Raw genomic sequence first — 15872 nt, 5'->3', positions numbered from 1 at the left:
TTAAATCAGGACAGTTGGGTTTGTTTTGTCTTTCAAGAGAATTTATTTCTGCTCATGTCTGTTGTTTCTTCATAGATGGTTTGCGGGTGATACGTGTGTAAGTGCCTCAAGTTTCTCCTACAAGATGTGTTCCACAAATCCAGCAAATTGGGTCACCTTCGATGACGAGCCGCTCTTCCAGTCGCCTCAGAAATCGGTTGATAATCAGAGTAGTTGTAAAGCAAATGGCCTTAAACTCAATCTGTCTAGTGTGCATGAGTCTTCAAGTAGGTCATCTTCTACAGGCAGCACTCCACTCTCGTCTCCTGTAGTTGACTTCTACCTAAGCCCTGGACCCCCCAGCAACTCTCCACTTACTACACCTACCAGAGACTACCCAGGAAGTCCATGCATCCCAAAGCCAGGGATTCACATCCTTTATCCCATCCCTGAATGGCCATCAAATATTAACCTTCCTCCATCACCCGGGACTTCCTCATCCCTAACCTCACAGAAACCGAGCAGCCTTCCTTTGAACACCTTGCCTAATGACCATCCAGTTAAGACTTCGGTCTCCAAATCAACAGACGAAGGAAGCCCTAATCCGCCAGGAAGCTGCGAGGAGTTAGGAGAGTTGTCGTCGGCACTGGGGCGCTTCCCGTACTTCCAGAGCGACTGTGCTTTTTCCAGTCCTTTTTGGAAGGAAGGATGCTCGCTCAGCACGTCACCAGCTAATATTAGCACGCACAGGAAGGACAAAGAGCTTGACAGGAGCGTCTGTCATACTAAAGACAAAGAAACTTGCCACGATCAGAAAAGCCTTAACCAGGGCTCCTTCAGCTACATCTGCGAGAGGCTTGAACACCTGCAAGCTGATAGCTGCGCCGCCACGGGAAGCCCGCCCGTCTCCAGCGCTCACGCATGGCACAAGCTCTCCCCCGCCGTCCCACGCAGCCTCTTCAGGAGCCGGAAAGCGGATGGGTGGCCGTTCATGCTGAGGATTCCCGAGAAGAAGAACATGATGTCGTCTCGGCAATGGGGCCCTATTTACCTTAGCGTCCTAGCCGGAGGTGTATTGCAGATGTATTATGAAAAGGGCCTGGAGAACCCTTTCAAGGAATTCCAGCTGCAGCCACACTGTAAGCTGTCTGAACCCAAATTAGAAAGCTATAATGTCTCGGGAAAAATCCATACTGTGAAGATCGAGTGCGTGTCTTACACAGAGAAAAGGAGGTATCATCCCAAAGTTGAAGTGATCCATGAGCCGGAGGTTGAGCAGATGTTAAAGCTGGGCACCACAGATTATAACGACTTCACTGATTTCCTTGTAACGGTCGAGGAAGAGCTTATGAAACTTCCCACCATTTCTAGACAAAAGAGGAATTATGAAGAGCAAGAAATGACTCTGGAAATAGTGGATAACTTTTGGGGGAAAGTCACTAAGGCAGAAGGAAAACTCATAGAAAGTGCCGTCATCACGCACATTTACTGCTTGTGTTTCGTGAATGGAAGTGCCGACTGCTTTCTAACCCTGAATGACCTGGAGCTCCAGAAGAGGGACGAGCGTTACTTCGAGAAGGAGGAGGAGAAGAAATGGATCGATATTCTCGATTGCCATTTCCATAACTGTGTCAAAGTGCAGGAATTTGAGCAATCGCGAATTATTAAGTTTACGCCCCCGGATGCCTGTAGGCTGGAACTGATGCGTTTCAGGACACGGTATAATGGGCAAGACCTTCCCTTTTCTGTGAAGGCTGCAGTAGTGGTTCAGGGGGCATACGTTGAACTTCAGGCTTTTATAAACATGTCTTCAACTGCTCTGATCCCAACGCGGTTACCCTCTGTGAAATACTGTGAAAACGTTATGATACGCTTTCCCGTTCCCACACAGTGGGTCAAAGCACTTTGGACCATGAACCTCCAAAGGCAGAAGTCCCTAAAAGCAAAAATGAATAGGAGAGCGTGCCTTGGTGCTTTACATGAGGTTGAATCTGATCCCGTAATACAAGTCTCCATTGGAACAGCAAAATACGAGAGTGCCTACAGGGCTGTTGTGTGGAAGATAGACAGGCTTCCTGATAAAAACTCAAGTAAATAATTTGCACTGTAAAATGATGGGTTTGGGTGCACGTCTTCACTGTTTTTATGCTTGTGTACCTCCATCAGCTTCCATAGTTTGGGTTTTTATCTGTGCTGGAGTAACCTTTTAGGAAAAAGAGAATATAGCCTTTTTTTTTTTTTAAGGACATTTTCCTAATTTATTCGATGGAGGCAGGTATTATTGTCAGTAATTATAAGCGTGCAGTATCATAGAAGTGGATCTCACCATTCTGAGTAAACCTCAAGTCTGTAGTAAGAAAGAGGGAAGGGTTTATGCTTCACATATACCAGCTGGGCAATGGTGGGACGGGAAGCAAACACCGGTAGGTAAAATGATTTGCCCACCCAATATCACACAGTTAATAGAAAAGGCAGTATTGTAACTGCTGGGTCTTGGCTTTCTAGCATCATTTAAGAAACGGTAGGTATGATACATAACTAGAAGGTACTGTGGTCAGACTTGCTGTAGGAAGTTGACTGTGCTTTTGCAAAGGCTAATAGCTATTACCTCTTTTATGAGTTTGTGCATTGAGATTGTACATTCATGGCAATAACTGCACTGACAAAAAATGCCTCCCACTTTATTCCCATTTCTCTCTGGTGGTGGTACCTCACTAAAAACTTGCAGTAATAAAACCAGCTAAGTTTATAGTTGTGCATGTGGCAGTTGTTAATTTCCCACTAAGTAAAATAGTTAATTTACCTTAATTTAAGGGAGAAAATATGACTTTTTGGAGAAGGGAAATATAAATATATGGTTTTAAAATTCCAATTTTTAGTCATGTTACCAGATTAATAGCCCGATATAGTAGTTTTCTAAAGGCATAAAAAATCTTGAGGAATACAGTATTCTGCTTCAAGTTCTGTAGAGTACAGGCATTTGATCCTTTGCTTGGATATGCATTATGTGTATTTGAGGCTTTGGGAATCTGTGTAATACAAGGGCATCTATTAAAGCATTTTGCCTAAAATATCTGTAAAATCTGTACTTTTAAGAAGAGGCTAAGTGTGTAGTATTAACAAATGGATTGGCCTAGTCTTATAGTATCCTAACTGTCTAGACTAACTATCTCTTTAAAATGTCCAGAAAAGACTTAATCTTCTTAAGTCCTGGTTTCAGGTATGCTAGTACTAAGTTGACATATCCACTCCCAGGTTCTGACAGCTAGATGTGTGTGCAGGTGAGAGTTAACACTCAAAACTATTAAAAAAAAAAAAAGAGAATAAAGGCAAAAAAACTCCCGAGGATATTTTTTTCCTCATTTTTAGCTAATTGTAAGTTATATTTAATCTGACCTGTTGTTTAGGTAATTATGACTTTATTTTATTTTTTTACATTTTGATATTTGATATTTGAATTCTGATTGATACTTCAGTGACAGAAGTAACAGATTGACAGAAGAACTGAGGCGGGACCAAATGAAAAGGGAATATTATCCTGAGCCTATATATGAACTAGATCGCTTTTGGTATTAAAAGAGCATTTGAAAGCATCCTACATCAACATGCTAATGTGGCAGTTGTGAGAGTATGAGTTATTGCATGGCTACTGGCAGATGAGAGCTAGTATTTTTACTGATGATGCTGCATGGAAATACTGGTCCCTTTTGCGTGCAGACTGGGTCTTGCTTAGGCGATGAGGTCTCTCAAACCTGGAGCAATTGCGCCTGTTGATTCCTATTGATGCACACCACGGGAGGAACAGCACAAGCGCCGCTGCGGTCAGATTCAGAAATGACGTCGTGTTAACACCATCTCTGTTTTTCCCCTTCTGTTGCTTTGGAAGAAGCTGTGGTCGGCTTGGACCTGTGGCTAATGCCATATAGTTCCTCCCGAATTGGCTGAGTCCTCCCTTTTACATGCTGCTTGTTACCTGGGTATCGCAGGCTCTGCTCGGAGAGGATGCCGGTGGCTGCCAAGCAATGGGCAGCGGGAGAGCAGAGGAGACGCAGCATCGACAGACGGGCTAACACAAGGCAGGGAGCCAAGCCAGAATTAATGGTGGGGGCAAAGAAATGACAGAGAGAGGGAAGATAACAGGAGGCAGTAAGGGAGGGGCTGAGGAGACTGGAAAATGGACAAGGAGGGCAGAGGAGTTGATGGAGAGATGTAGGAGAACTAGTAGGCAGAAGAAGATTCTTCAGGTCTTCAAAATCTGTAGATACGGGTGTCTTGCACTCCAGGCTTCAAGGATTTGCACCGTGCTGCTGTGACCCGTGTGTTTTCCCAAGGCTTACGGGACTGACTGTTTGGGTAGCTTTTAATATTCTTTGCTATTTAATGTAGGTTTACTTCTGCAAAATCAAGTCAGCAATTTAGTCAGGCAATTTTAAAGAAGATTGTAAGTCTTCCAAAGTCTTTAATTCCCTGCAGTTCATTCACCTTAAGATTTGATGTGCACAATTAACTTCAGATTTATATTATTTGAAAGTAAGAACTGTTTTTTGTGGCATTCTACAGCTTTACATTATTTTCTACCAGTAGCTTAAACTTTTGACATTTGAATAATTCCTCTGGCTGAGATCTGCAAAATCATTTGTATCCTTGAAATGTTCATGTGTTTGAAAAAACATTTTGGTAGTAATACTGCCTGGTCAAATTTTAAACCTCTCTATCAAGTTTTCTGTATGCAGTAAAGAGTTTAAAAATAGAGCTGTCCCAAGGCATGCCAAAAATCTGGAGGCAGTCAAACTAATAGAACTATGTAAACTCTCATAATACGTTTACTGCAGGGAGAAAAATATGCTGAGGCTTTTGCTTTCAAAAAGCCTTTGTCCAAGGCTTCTTAAAAAAAAAAAAAAAAAGGAAAGGAAAAGGAAAGGAAAGGTTGCCTCCAGTTATATTGTGACTCCATTTATAGGCATCAAAATATGTTAGTATCCACTGGATTCTACTAAAGTGTTTCCTTGGAAGAGTGCTGGCCAAGCAAAGTCAATGTGAGCTGCGAGATACTCTAGATTTTTAAAAGGTGCCTATGCTTATTCAGATATACAGATGGAGAGTTTGGAGCCAGAGTGTTAGCATTATTTAAAAAAAAAATAATAAAAATTTAAAAACCATAGACTTCGAAGGGTTGATCCAGTGAAATTTCTGCAAATTGAGTCTACATTTGTGAAATCAGGGCATCATATAAGGAAATGTAGAACATGTTATGATTTCAGTACAGTACTGGGGCCAGTCTTTGCAGTGGAGAAGCTGCATGCACCTGTGTCGCCCAGGGAGCTGGGGAGAGACTAGACTTTGAAACACTGTGTTTTAATCTCTTGCTGTGTAAATTTGTGCCCTGTGGTGTTTCCTGCTAGGACACCTCCATCCTTGGGCCATTGTGTAAAGCAACAATTCTTCAGCTGATTATTTCTCCTTTTCTTCTGCATCATGGAGCCACACTGAGGAAGCAGTGATTAAGGAACACAGAGAAATGGAGCCAGGGGAGCTTGTGGCTGCTGGCAGCCCTGCTGCTGCCTTTTAGCATCTGAGCATGGACTCCAGCGTGGGAGGTGATGTGGTTCCCAGCAACCTTCAGCTGCTGCTTTTCTTATTTTCTAAACTGCCTAGGTGGAAACTCCAAGCCATGACTTTGTCAGGTCGGCTCCATCCCTGCCCAGCCACCTCCTTCTGGCACCAGCACCATTGCAAACTGCTCCTTGGTGGTGGTACCTTCCCACTCCCCTATTTCCTATGCATTTCTCCCAGAAAGTTGGATAAATGCACCCATTTAGACATAGCTGCAGGAGTTGTTAACTTCTAACAATCCTAATGTAAATCTGTTCTTAGTAATTGTTGATGTTTTCGTGGTCAAAATAAGACTTAGAACTGGACCTATTTTGGCAAAAATAGAATTACTACTTAACTAAAATAACCAGCACATTTTTTTGGCCTAAATTGCTTGGCTTCATGAGCCTTTCTCAGATCAAGGTTGCTTGAATGCTACTCATACAGGTGAATAAGGGCTAAATAGTGTGAGCAGATGCAGCAAAGTTAGATTTTTAATTGTTTATGAAGTGCTATATGAATGCTAAATGACAATTTGAATCTAGTTTCATAGTTCTACTGATCTTTTTTTTGTTTGTTTTAGCTTTCTTGTTGTTATTCTTCAGAAGAAGAGAGCAAGAATTTGGAACATTTTTAGGAAATAAGAGCCAGATTTTCAGATGTAAACCAGGAGAGACTTAGGTCTCTCAATTCACAAAAGTCTTAACAAGTTGCCTAGACATATAAACTGCAGGGTTTCTGTCTCCTAAGTTAGCTAGTAAAAGCTCAGTTATCTCCCCAAATTATGTGGTTGCCTTTCAGGAGTGATTCGATTTCATCAGTCCAGATGGTTATGTCTTCACAATGCCTGATGGGCCACATTTTGGATAGCTGGGCTTGCATCTGAATACGTTGTCTTAGCTTGGTGTACAGACTTACGCTGTGCCTGCTCCAACCCGCTTGTCTTTCCACACCACTACCTTTTCTCTGTTTCTGGCCAACATCTTGCTTTTTCAGCATTACAGTTTCTTTTGCAAGAGGATCTTGTACATGCAGCCTCTCTTTCTTCTTCTAACTCCAGTGCAATACAAGGCCTGGGAAGCAATAGTTTCACGGAGCAGAGATGACAAGGACTGGCTAATTTTAGGTGAAAACTAAGGCAATGCTCACAGTCTTCCAAAGTGTTGGTCGATCACTTTGTTGTCTGACAGCCGATGGGAAGAAGTTGCTCCATGCTCTTAGCACAGCCCAGCAGTAGGCAGAAGAACTTCTCCACAAGTGAAGTGGTGAGTACCTCCTTCTGACTTTGACGTTGATAGAGGAGGCGGATGGGCTGGGGGGAATGCTGTGTTTTGGGAGTAGTCAAAAAGGTCCAGTGGAGGCTGCTCCAGAGGACCCAGGGCAGTAGCCTTACCCAGATCCCAAAACTATCATCTCTGCCTTTGCAGGTTACCACCTAGGGGAAAGGAAGGACACCAGAACTCACTGGATCCCAACACCGAGACCACCTCATGGGTGTGGGTTAGCTGGAATGTAAGCCCAGAGATTTGTTTTAAGGGCTATATGGTACTGAATCACAACTGTGCCATGTCTAACAGAGGAGACTTTAGCAGCAGACCAAGAGCAACGGCCCATTTATGCCTGGGCTCAAGTGGACATCTATCATCCAACATTTACCATCAGATACCTGCCCAGGAAAATTCCAAGCAGTGGTTATTTCTGGATTCCCTTTCTCAGAAGACAAAATAATTTTCCAGACAATTCCCATTGCTACTTGTTTCTTCATAGGCTTCCCTCCCACAACAGGAAGATGCTGAATTTGATCTCCAAAAGCCCTTAGATCTACACCGTTTTCCTTCTACCACAAATGGACTCCAAACAAGATGCTACTGCTCTTCGACAAACCCTTTCTCCTCAGATCCTTGGTCAGCCAAAGCCCCAGAGGCAGAGAGCTCCGCTCTCCCGGCCAAGGCATGACGTGCCATCTCAGTGTTGCAACCCCTGATATTTTCTCCAGGACACTTCACTTGTGGCTGACATTGTGCAGTCTGCACATCCCAACCCAGAAAACAGCACAAAGACCAGGTCAAGTAAGTGTGTTGCCAAGTTGCATCCTGGCACCACCACGGGAGAGTGGAGCAGGTCCAAGAGGAGCAAAGCTCAGGTGGGTTGTGGTGCCACAGATGGGATGACATGTCACAGTTTGGCTCTGGAACGGGGTGCTTCTTATGGCCTCCTTCACCGCTGGTGCTGCTGTCACCACAGCTGTTGCTGGGATGATGGCAGATTCAAGGATGGAGAGGCCCACCTCAACAGGGGCTCGTTCCACCATGTCCAGGCAGCCTGGAAGAGGGACTGTGGACCAAGAGAGTGTTAGTGCAGGAGAAATGGGCTCGGACACAGCAAGAGATGACCAGCAGCAGATCGTGGACAAGGCCCACATCACAGAGGGCCTTGACAGACAGATCTGCCTGTCACTGTGTACATGAGCGATGAAGTGCCATCTCCTCCTCACACTTTTTTAGTGCTCCAACTTCATTCTCAAGGGGTTGGCAGGTGGCTGTAACACTTGTTTCTGACTTTGTTCCCCCCTCTATTTCAGTAATAAAGTCGCTAATATTACAGTTTTACCCGTCTCTGTGTATTGTCTTATTGTCCTGAGACTTTAGCCACATGCTCTGTGCCCCTGGCATTGCACTCCTTTGCCCAAGACCTTTATGGGCTTGCAAACTGGGTATCTTTGTGCTTTAGTGCCTTGAAGGACCCTGTCCTGTGGTGTGCTCAGAGGTGTGAGTAATGTCTCGCACACGCTGAGAGCACTGATTTAGCACAAATTGCAGTCAGTACCTCCTACTCCACCCCCATACCAGCCTTGCCGTATAGCTGCAGTGGGTGACTCTGAGCCTGATTCATGCGCAAGTGAACTAAGCAGTAGGTTATTACGTAAAAAGGAGGTGACAGTGCTGCTGCTTTTGGTCATGGGCCATGGTTTGGGTGGTGGTGGTCATTTTTTAAGTGGAGGGGGGTTGTAAAGCATTGTGCCTTGACTGGTGCAGCAGGTGGGTTGCAAAGTCTGCAAGGAGGGGTGAAGTTTTTCCATCTGATTTTTCCAGCCTGTCCTGCTTGGTTTGGTTTCCCTCCCTCTGTGCTGGCTTTGGTGACGGCCATTGCTGGGCACCTACTTCTCCCCACTCACCTTAAAGGTGCTATTGTACTGGACATATTTAAGGGAGCTTCATTCCCAAAACTCGAGACCTACACATTTTTTGTTGCAGTGATCCCTACCAGTCCCTTTTATGGATCTGCCCTTGCGTTTATGAGTGCAAGTTGTATTACCTCTTCCTACAATTTCTGTAATCAGTTCCTTATGAACATGTATTAGAGCCGTGCTTTGGTAGAAAGAAGCAGCTAGTCCCACATGGGGAGTGGTTGCTTGCTCTCCATTGTGATACATGTTTCTTTAAAGATGCCTGGGAGACTTCACGGCCAGTGTTTGATACTCTTCCATGGTGCAGAATTCTACCTGGTGTGTGTATAGCATTATTTTCTGAAATCCAGTTCAGGTTTTCTCTGAACATTACACGTAGTTATGTAAAGAAGCAGCATTTAGGAGAAGGATCGGATGCGATGTATTGCTGGAAGCAAGCCTGCAGGGGATGCTTGTAAATCAGCCATGTAGAGAGTCCAGATGGTGAAGGACTGCACTTGTGCAGTGACGCGCCCCTTGTCCAAAGCGGTGGCTGTAAATGCTGCTGTGTTTCTGTGTGCGTGCCTTTGGGGTCAACTGAACAGAGAGAGGAACACTTGCAGTCAGCGAACAGCTTTTTAAGCTACTGATTATTGTTGTTGTTACTAAACATGGAAAAAAGAAGGGGGGAGAAAAAGAGGTGGAGACCTCCCCATCTGAAGTTTAGGGGCTGATAATCCAAAGGACACTTCTTATTTCTTTCTCCCCTTCCCTCACCTTTTTTTTCCAGGCAGTCAAGTTTTAACTGTGCTGTTGAGTGTAACAGCAAGGAAGAGGGAGGGAATTATTAATTATACTAATTATATAATTAGTCAAAAGGAAAACAAAATGTTAAATGTTTTAGTGAGTATGATTAAGACAAGCATGAATTTCATGCTCTTTAAGCCTTGATTTTTGGGGATCCATTGACTTTATGCCAGACTTGGAATGAAATCTGGAGGACCATTTATTGAATTAGACTTTGTTCTGGTGAAGTCAGAGACACGTGTGACAGAACTCTGCCCATCAAACTGCTCAAACATAAATTATCTCCTAAAATCAGAACTGGCTTGGGCAGGGCGTGAGGCAGGTTGCAGGGAAAACCTGCAGCACAGACCAGAGGATGCACCCAGCCCAAGGCTCCCAGGAGTAACGGGGACGTCGCTTTTTTTATTCATTTTTGCCTTACAAAATGCCCATGAGCCTGTGGATGTGGAGTGTTATAGTGATTTTTCCCACAGGATGGATAAGGCTCAGTGCATGTTAACTCCAACTTCAGTATTTCCTTCATTCTGATATGAAACTGATTCCTGCCACCGGAGAAAGCCAGTGCACAAAGAATGGGACATTTTTGCCTGAACTTTGAGATGCCATTCAGTGTAATGGATGAAAACCAAATACACACTGCCAGGCTTGCCTTTGACAAAATACAGCCAATCCTTTCTCTGCTTTTTTTTCTGCCTGCAGCCAAACGGTAGGTAGTTGTCTATGCTGATGCTTAAAATCCTGGAGAGGAGGAGAAATGCAGAATTACTACTTTTTGCCTTGAAGAATTTGGAGAGGCAGCTGCGATATAAAGGATTCTTTTCATTGTATTATATTACATTATACTGCTTTCATGCACATAGTGAGCCTGCTGACCTCGGTTTCTTTGGAAAGCAGGCTTTTCACCCTGGTGTTCCTGTGTGCCAGGAGAAGGAGAAATGCTTTCCCTTACCATTGCCACATACAAGAAACACTAAAGCGAGTGATGTCTAGGATCTAAGGCTGGATTAAAGTAATTTAGAATATGCTGCACTACATGGACAGTCCTTCATGACTCTGCTTTATAACATGACAGTTACTTTAGTCATACTTTTGTTTGGAAGAAATGGGGTATGTTCTTTTCCCATAACAAACCAAGCTAGAAAGGGAGTCCAGGTAGCCCTTATCCTGGCAGCTGGGATAGATCTTGTTTGAGCAGCACTCTGAGCTGCACCTTTATCTTCCTGCCATAGACATACTGTAATAAATGATGTTGTAGTACTTGAAATAAACACTCCAGTAAAATTCCTACAGCAGAGAGCTCTGGAAAGGGTGGTTGTTGGACACAGGGCAGCATCTCTGCCTTGGCTAAGCTGAGGCCTTCCAGTTTTTATTTTTCTACGAGAGTAAAAAATGTACTTTTAAGGGAAAACTGAGATTCTTCCCTAATAGTCTGAATTTAGCAACCAATCCCTAAGTTCATAATACTCTTCTCTCAATCAGAAGCTGGAAGGATCTGGTAAATCTTGTGTAAATTAATTTGTAAAACTGCAATGATTGTGAAAAGTGTGCTGAAGCAGACAAAAAATGAGTAAGGGGCCACCTTATGCCCAAGTAGCAAAAGATTATAGATAGAATAATCTTGTATCATACAAACAGCTCTGCATTAATAAAAGATAGAGCTGTGTTCTCTTGCTAACAGATTAACCTTGCACTGTAAACAAAGAAAAGATAATTAACTGATGGTGTGGGTTTTTTTCTTTTTCTTTTCCAAGGTTCAGATCATCCACACAGCCTGTCTTACAAACTGGAACTCGGATCAGACCAGGAAATACCATCTGACTGGTATCCATTTGCTACTGTCCAGTTCGTCGTTCATGATACCTGTGCCTCAGGAACAGAAGTCAAGTCACTGGGCATAGAGAGCGATCTGCAGCCCCAGAAACATGTGGTTCAGAAAGCTTTTTACAATTGCCAGGTATTTTCAGGGCTATGTTCTCAGTGTTTTCCTCCTCTTCTTCCTCCCCACTCCTCCATACGGTATTTGCAAAGCTAACGTGCTTTGTATTCTAACATATCTTGCATGTACTTGTGATAATGACTTTGAGCAAAAGAATCATTAAAAAATAATTCCTTGTCTGAGCAAAGATGATGCTGAAAAACAGAACTGCAAATGCAGCATTGTTTTTCCTCAGTTGAGCTATTTTTGGGAGTAGTGGTTTTGAAATCTGTTGGGTCTGGAAATGTTTTGATTCTGTGTCAAAGCTTTATTCGTGCCGTTGCTGCAGTTCATACTTTCAGTGCCCAATTACACGCTAATTCTACCTGGTTTTTTTGTTTTCTAACTACAGGTTGAAATTGAAAAGAAGTGGATTAGGCTTGATGGAGAAGATCCAGATAAGGCTGGCAACTGCCTAATGCAGTAAAAGAGGACAGGGGGCACCGTCATAGGATATTAGTAGGAATCAATTCACATAGGAAATTCTATTGTTAGAAAAAGCGCAGTGACCTAGTTTAGGATAAACATGGTCATTGAATTTTTCTTTTTTTTTTAGTGCTTTTGGGTTTCGTTCTACAAATCAGTACTCGTTTGACTGGCCTGCGTTCAAATAAACTTCCTGTCGTGGGAATACTGGTATGAGTAAGGTCTCCTTGTAAAGAGCTGCAGGATGTGAGCACTTAATTGACTGATTGTAATATATTATTTTCCTGTTGTGTATCTATGACTTGGGAATGATCTCATACTCCATATTGAAACCTAATGGCACTACTCAAAGAGTTCATGTCACTTGGACATATAATATTCAGCAATAAAAACTGCCAGAGTGCTTATGTGCAGACCAGCATCTGTGTAAGATCCAGCAGGACCTTTTTTTAGTGGTGTTTGAAGTCCCCCATGTTTCTGCTCCCCTTGATATCTGTGAACAGAACAAGTCGTAATATTATTCTCGACAAGAGCCTCAATTAATGAGTTGGAAACTGGGTGATTTCATTGGTAAAATGGGAAAAGTTCCTCTGCAATAATATTCTTCATTTTACTGTGGCTGTGAGTGTTTCCTCCCCAGCACTTTATAGGTTCACTCAAAGTAATCTCTTGGGCAAAAAACCATATGGCAGATGTGATTGAAATTTCTTTGCCAGCATTAGACAAATCTTTTTCACTACTGCAGCAAGTGAGACAAGGGGCGGATCCTCAGCAAGCGTAAATCAGTCCAGGCCCATTTCATTTGAAGAGCCTTTGAGAATTTACACCAGCAGAGGGTTTTCCCCACAAACTGAAGAAATGGCTGGTTGCTGCCATTTGCTCTGGGTCTCCTTTAGGACGCAAGTTCCAGATGTTGGTTTGGAAACTGCAGGAGCTGTTGCTTTGAGTAACTTCTAAGACAGTCTTTCCATGCATGGGAAGGGAGATGTTTTCATGTTACTGGCTCTACAGGCGTTTTCTGTGGGGAAACAACACAGGAATGGACTATCGCAAGAGAAGTGAAGCTGTGATGCTTCAGCAGGCAGCCTGAGCTACTAATCCTGTATCAGTGTGTTAACCATGTTTTCAACAAACTATTGGCATTTAGGGAAAGGTTTTAATGCTTCCCCTCAGCCATTATCCCCTTTGTCGTTTTCCGCAGGCTGTAATTCCAGGTCTGAAAAAATCTGGTAAGTTAAAAAAATGCTCTTGATATACTTTTTTTTTTCCTGCAGTTTTCCTAAAATTATCCTTACTTCAAACTGAAATTAGTGGAGAACAAAAATATAGTAATGCACTAAGTCTCACTTTATATTTTGTCACAGCTTGTAACTGTTTATATGAACACTGTGTAAAAATACAGATAAATGTTATTCCCCAAAAGCAGAAATATGTGGGATATGCACAGGGAAAATTACCAGTCTGAGGAAACAGAAGGCCATAATATGAACATAGTTCATCACAATAAACTTTTCCCCCCTTTTGGAGAATGAAATGGGTAATAGATTCTATAGTAAGTCCTGAGGGCAGGTTTTTTATGGGTATTGCGTTGCCAAAGCCCCAAATAGACTATTATGGTATTTTGGCTTCTCTATATATCCCTTTTTATTAGCAGATTATATTATTATAAATCGAAGCAAGCGTTTGAGTGTAGTAGTGATCCAAATATGTCTCAGCTGTTGCATCCTCCATCCGTGTTTTGACTTAAGAAGCCATTAGCACCTTCAAGTCATGTTTGGTTTGTTTTATTCATATTTAATTTTGGTTTATATACTTCTCAGCTGAACTAAGGGGCACAGTGTGCACTAGGGCAAAGTGTTTATACTTAGCATCATGGCAGAGCTCTGCAGTTCGCTGAAGTCCATGGTTATACTAGAGCTACAATATCTATTAACCTCTTTGCTTGGTAAGGTAGAGGAAGCAAAATACGTGTTGCAGATACCTGCACTAACCTTTGTCTGAGGCTGACTTGTTTTGATTGGCATTAATACAGCTAATTCAGTAAATCCGTTAGCAGTGGTTATTGTCCAAAGCCTGTCTTGCCCAGCTGGCCCCTATTTTTCTGTTTTTAAGACTGAGGGACAGGCAGGCTGTTCTGGGACTCCTTCACCTTAGGATCCCCATTCGCAGCACTTGTCTCCTGGGCATTCGGTCCCTGGTGGTGTTACAGGTCCTGCAGAAGCAACGGCTGCTTTTCTTCTGTCAGGTGTCTGCTGTACCTCGGGATGTGTTTAAGAAGCCCATGTAGCGTTGACCCCTCAAGAGATGAGCTATTGTTTTGAATGGCCTAAGTGATGAACAGCCACATTACAGGTCATCTTCCCTGCTAGTGAGTCTGTAGTATATCTGGTATGGTGCAAATGATCATTCAGCCTTACTGAATTCGTTAACATAAAAAGGTCAAGCTACAGCTTTATCTATGTTGCAGACGCTTGGATTTCCATCTGAGGCCTACAAGACTCGTCATTAACTTTAATCGGAATTGGATCAGGATCACAGAAATTAATTCCACAGAAATATTGCCACACTGAAAGAAAGTTACTCTGTTTAATGCATGGCTTTCAGTTTAAACCTGACAATGAGTGCAGCCTAAGGCTGAATAATTACCCTGTTCAGTCTCGAACTGATGTTTGTATGCCTTGCTGTCAGAATATTTAAAAATAGGCTGCAGTTTAATGAAAGAAATTTTGGGTTGTCTGACTTTTTTTCCCCTCGTCAAATTCTAACTTCCTATTCTATTGCAACATGCCAAAGTAGAAACACCCTGGCTTCCCCTTTCTTCTGCATTGTCTGATGTCCTTGAGTGTAACCTACTGAACAAACATTCTCAATGTTTAAGACTCACTTGCTAACATTTTCTACGAACGCTACAGCAGGTGACAGTGAGTAAACATACTGGCTTTGATTCTTTAGAAATCTGGGCTATAAGTAGTCTAACTGTAATTTTGGGAGGGGAATGGAGACGAGGAACAGTTGCTATAAGCTGTTATGATGCTCAGTGTCCAGCTAGCAGAAGGACTGGAGCTTTAAATAACCCATGAGGTACATTGGCATCATGCGAGGAACCAGGTTTCACACGTGTCTGATCTCTGCTTCCCACAGCTAGCACCTGCAGTCACTGAAATGCTTCCAACTGTTTGGGTCACTTAAGATGCTGACACTTCGCTAACATGCTGATAATCTTCGCTAACATTCACTAACATGGCAGTATTTAGATATTATCTGTGTTTCCTTCACAAAGGACCAGCAGGGTTTGGGATATTTTACATTTTAAACAGAAATCAATGAGAACAGCTATTTTTATAGCGTGTTTGCCTTATGTACAAAGTGTTGTATTTGCTGAAACCGACAAACTTTATCTTTGCATTCATCTTTCTCATACTAATTGTATTACTGTAGGTAAATGGTACTTGATGTAATTTTGGATTCAAACACCCATTGAAGTCAATGGAAGTCTTTTAACTGACAAAATGGGATCTGCATCAAAGTCTCTAAGAATGAAGGAGAGGCAAAAAAAAAGAAGAAAGGAATAGTGGTAATAGGCAGGAAAAAACCCACTGTAGAAGATTCTTGATGCTAGTAAGTAAGCAACCTGCAATGCTTGCTTATTGCAACCAGAAAAGAGCACAAAAGAGAGGAAAAGAGGTGTTATTGAGTGTCAAAGCTGAAGCTTTGCAGTGATTGGGAACGATGGTCTGGCTGCCCCTGTGTAGCAGCTCTCGAGAAATGAGGATGGTGGTGCACTCCATTGAACATGATGCCAAGTCGCTCTCATCCTTATGCTCCTTGCTTTTTTTTCCTCCAGATTCCATATTAATTGTCCAGAAGTACTTTACATCTGAAAACATGTTTTCACGTGTTGCTTTTAGTTGCATTTATTTTACTTGA

At 42.7% G+C, this 15872-nt stretch overlaps 1 protein-coding gene across 1 annotated transcript; it reads left to right on the top strand.

The window, feature by feature from the left end:
* Positions 1 to 86: 86 nt before the first annotated feature.
* STON1 (stonin 1) lies at positions 87 to 12193 on the top strand. The gene is made up of 3 exons (XM_050893395.1): positions 87 to 2069; positions 11296 to 11498; positions 11872 to 12193. The coding sequence occupies exons 1-3, from the start codon at positions 125 to 127 to the stop codon at positions 11944 to 11946; spliced, it is 2223 nt and encodes a 740-aa protein (XP_050749352.1). The 5' UTR covers positions 87 to 124; the 3' UTR covers positions 11947 to 12193.
* The last annotated feature ends 3679 nt before the right edge of the window (positions 12194 to 15872 follow it).

This window comes from Gymnogyps californianus, chromosome 3 (assembly GCF_018139145.2).
Source record: "Gymnogyps californianus isolate 813 chromosome 3, ASM1813914v2, whole genome shotgun sequence".
In the NCBI taxonomy this organism is placed as follows: Eukaryota; Metazoa; Chordata; class Aves; order Accipitriformes; family Cathartidae; genus Gymnogyps; species Gymnogyps californianus.
Note: the sequence above shows the minus strand (reverse complement) of the source record. Positions and strands in the feature narration are given on the sequence as shown.

Coding starts and splice junctions, on each gene's coding strand:
- STON1 (XM_050893395.1), top strand. CDS start 125: ATGTGTTCCACAAATCCAGCAAATTGGGTCACCTTCGATGACGAGCCG. Junction 2,070..11,295: donor GCTTCCTGATAAAAACTCAA/GTAAATAATTTG, acceptor TTCTTTTCCAAG/GTTCAGATCATCCACACAGC. Junction 11,499..11,871: donor AAGCTTTTTACAATTGCCAG/GTATTTTCAGGG, acceptor TTCTAACTACAG/GTTGAAATTGAAAAGAAGTG.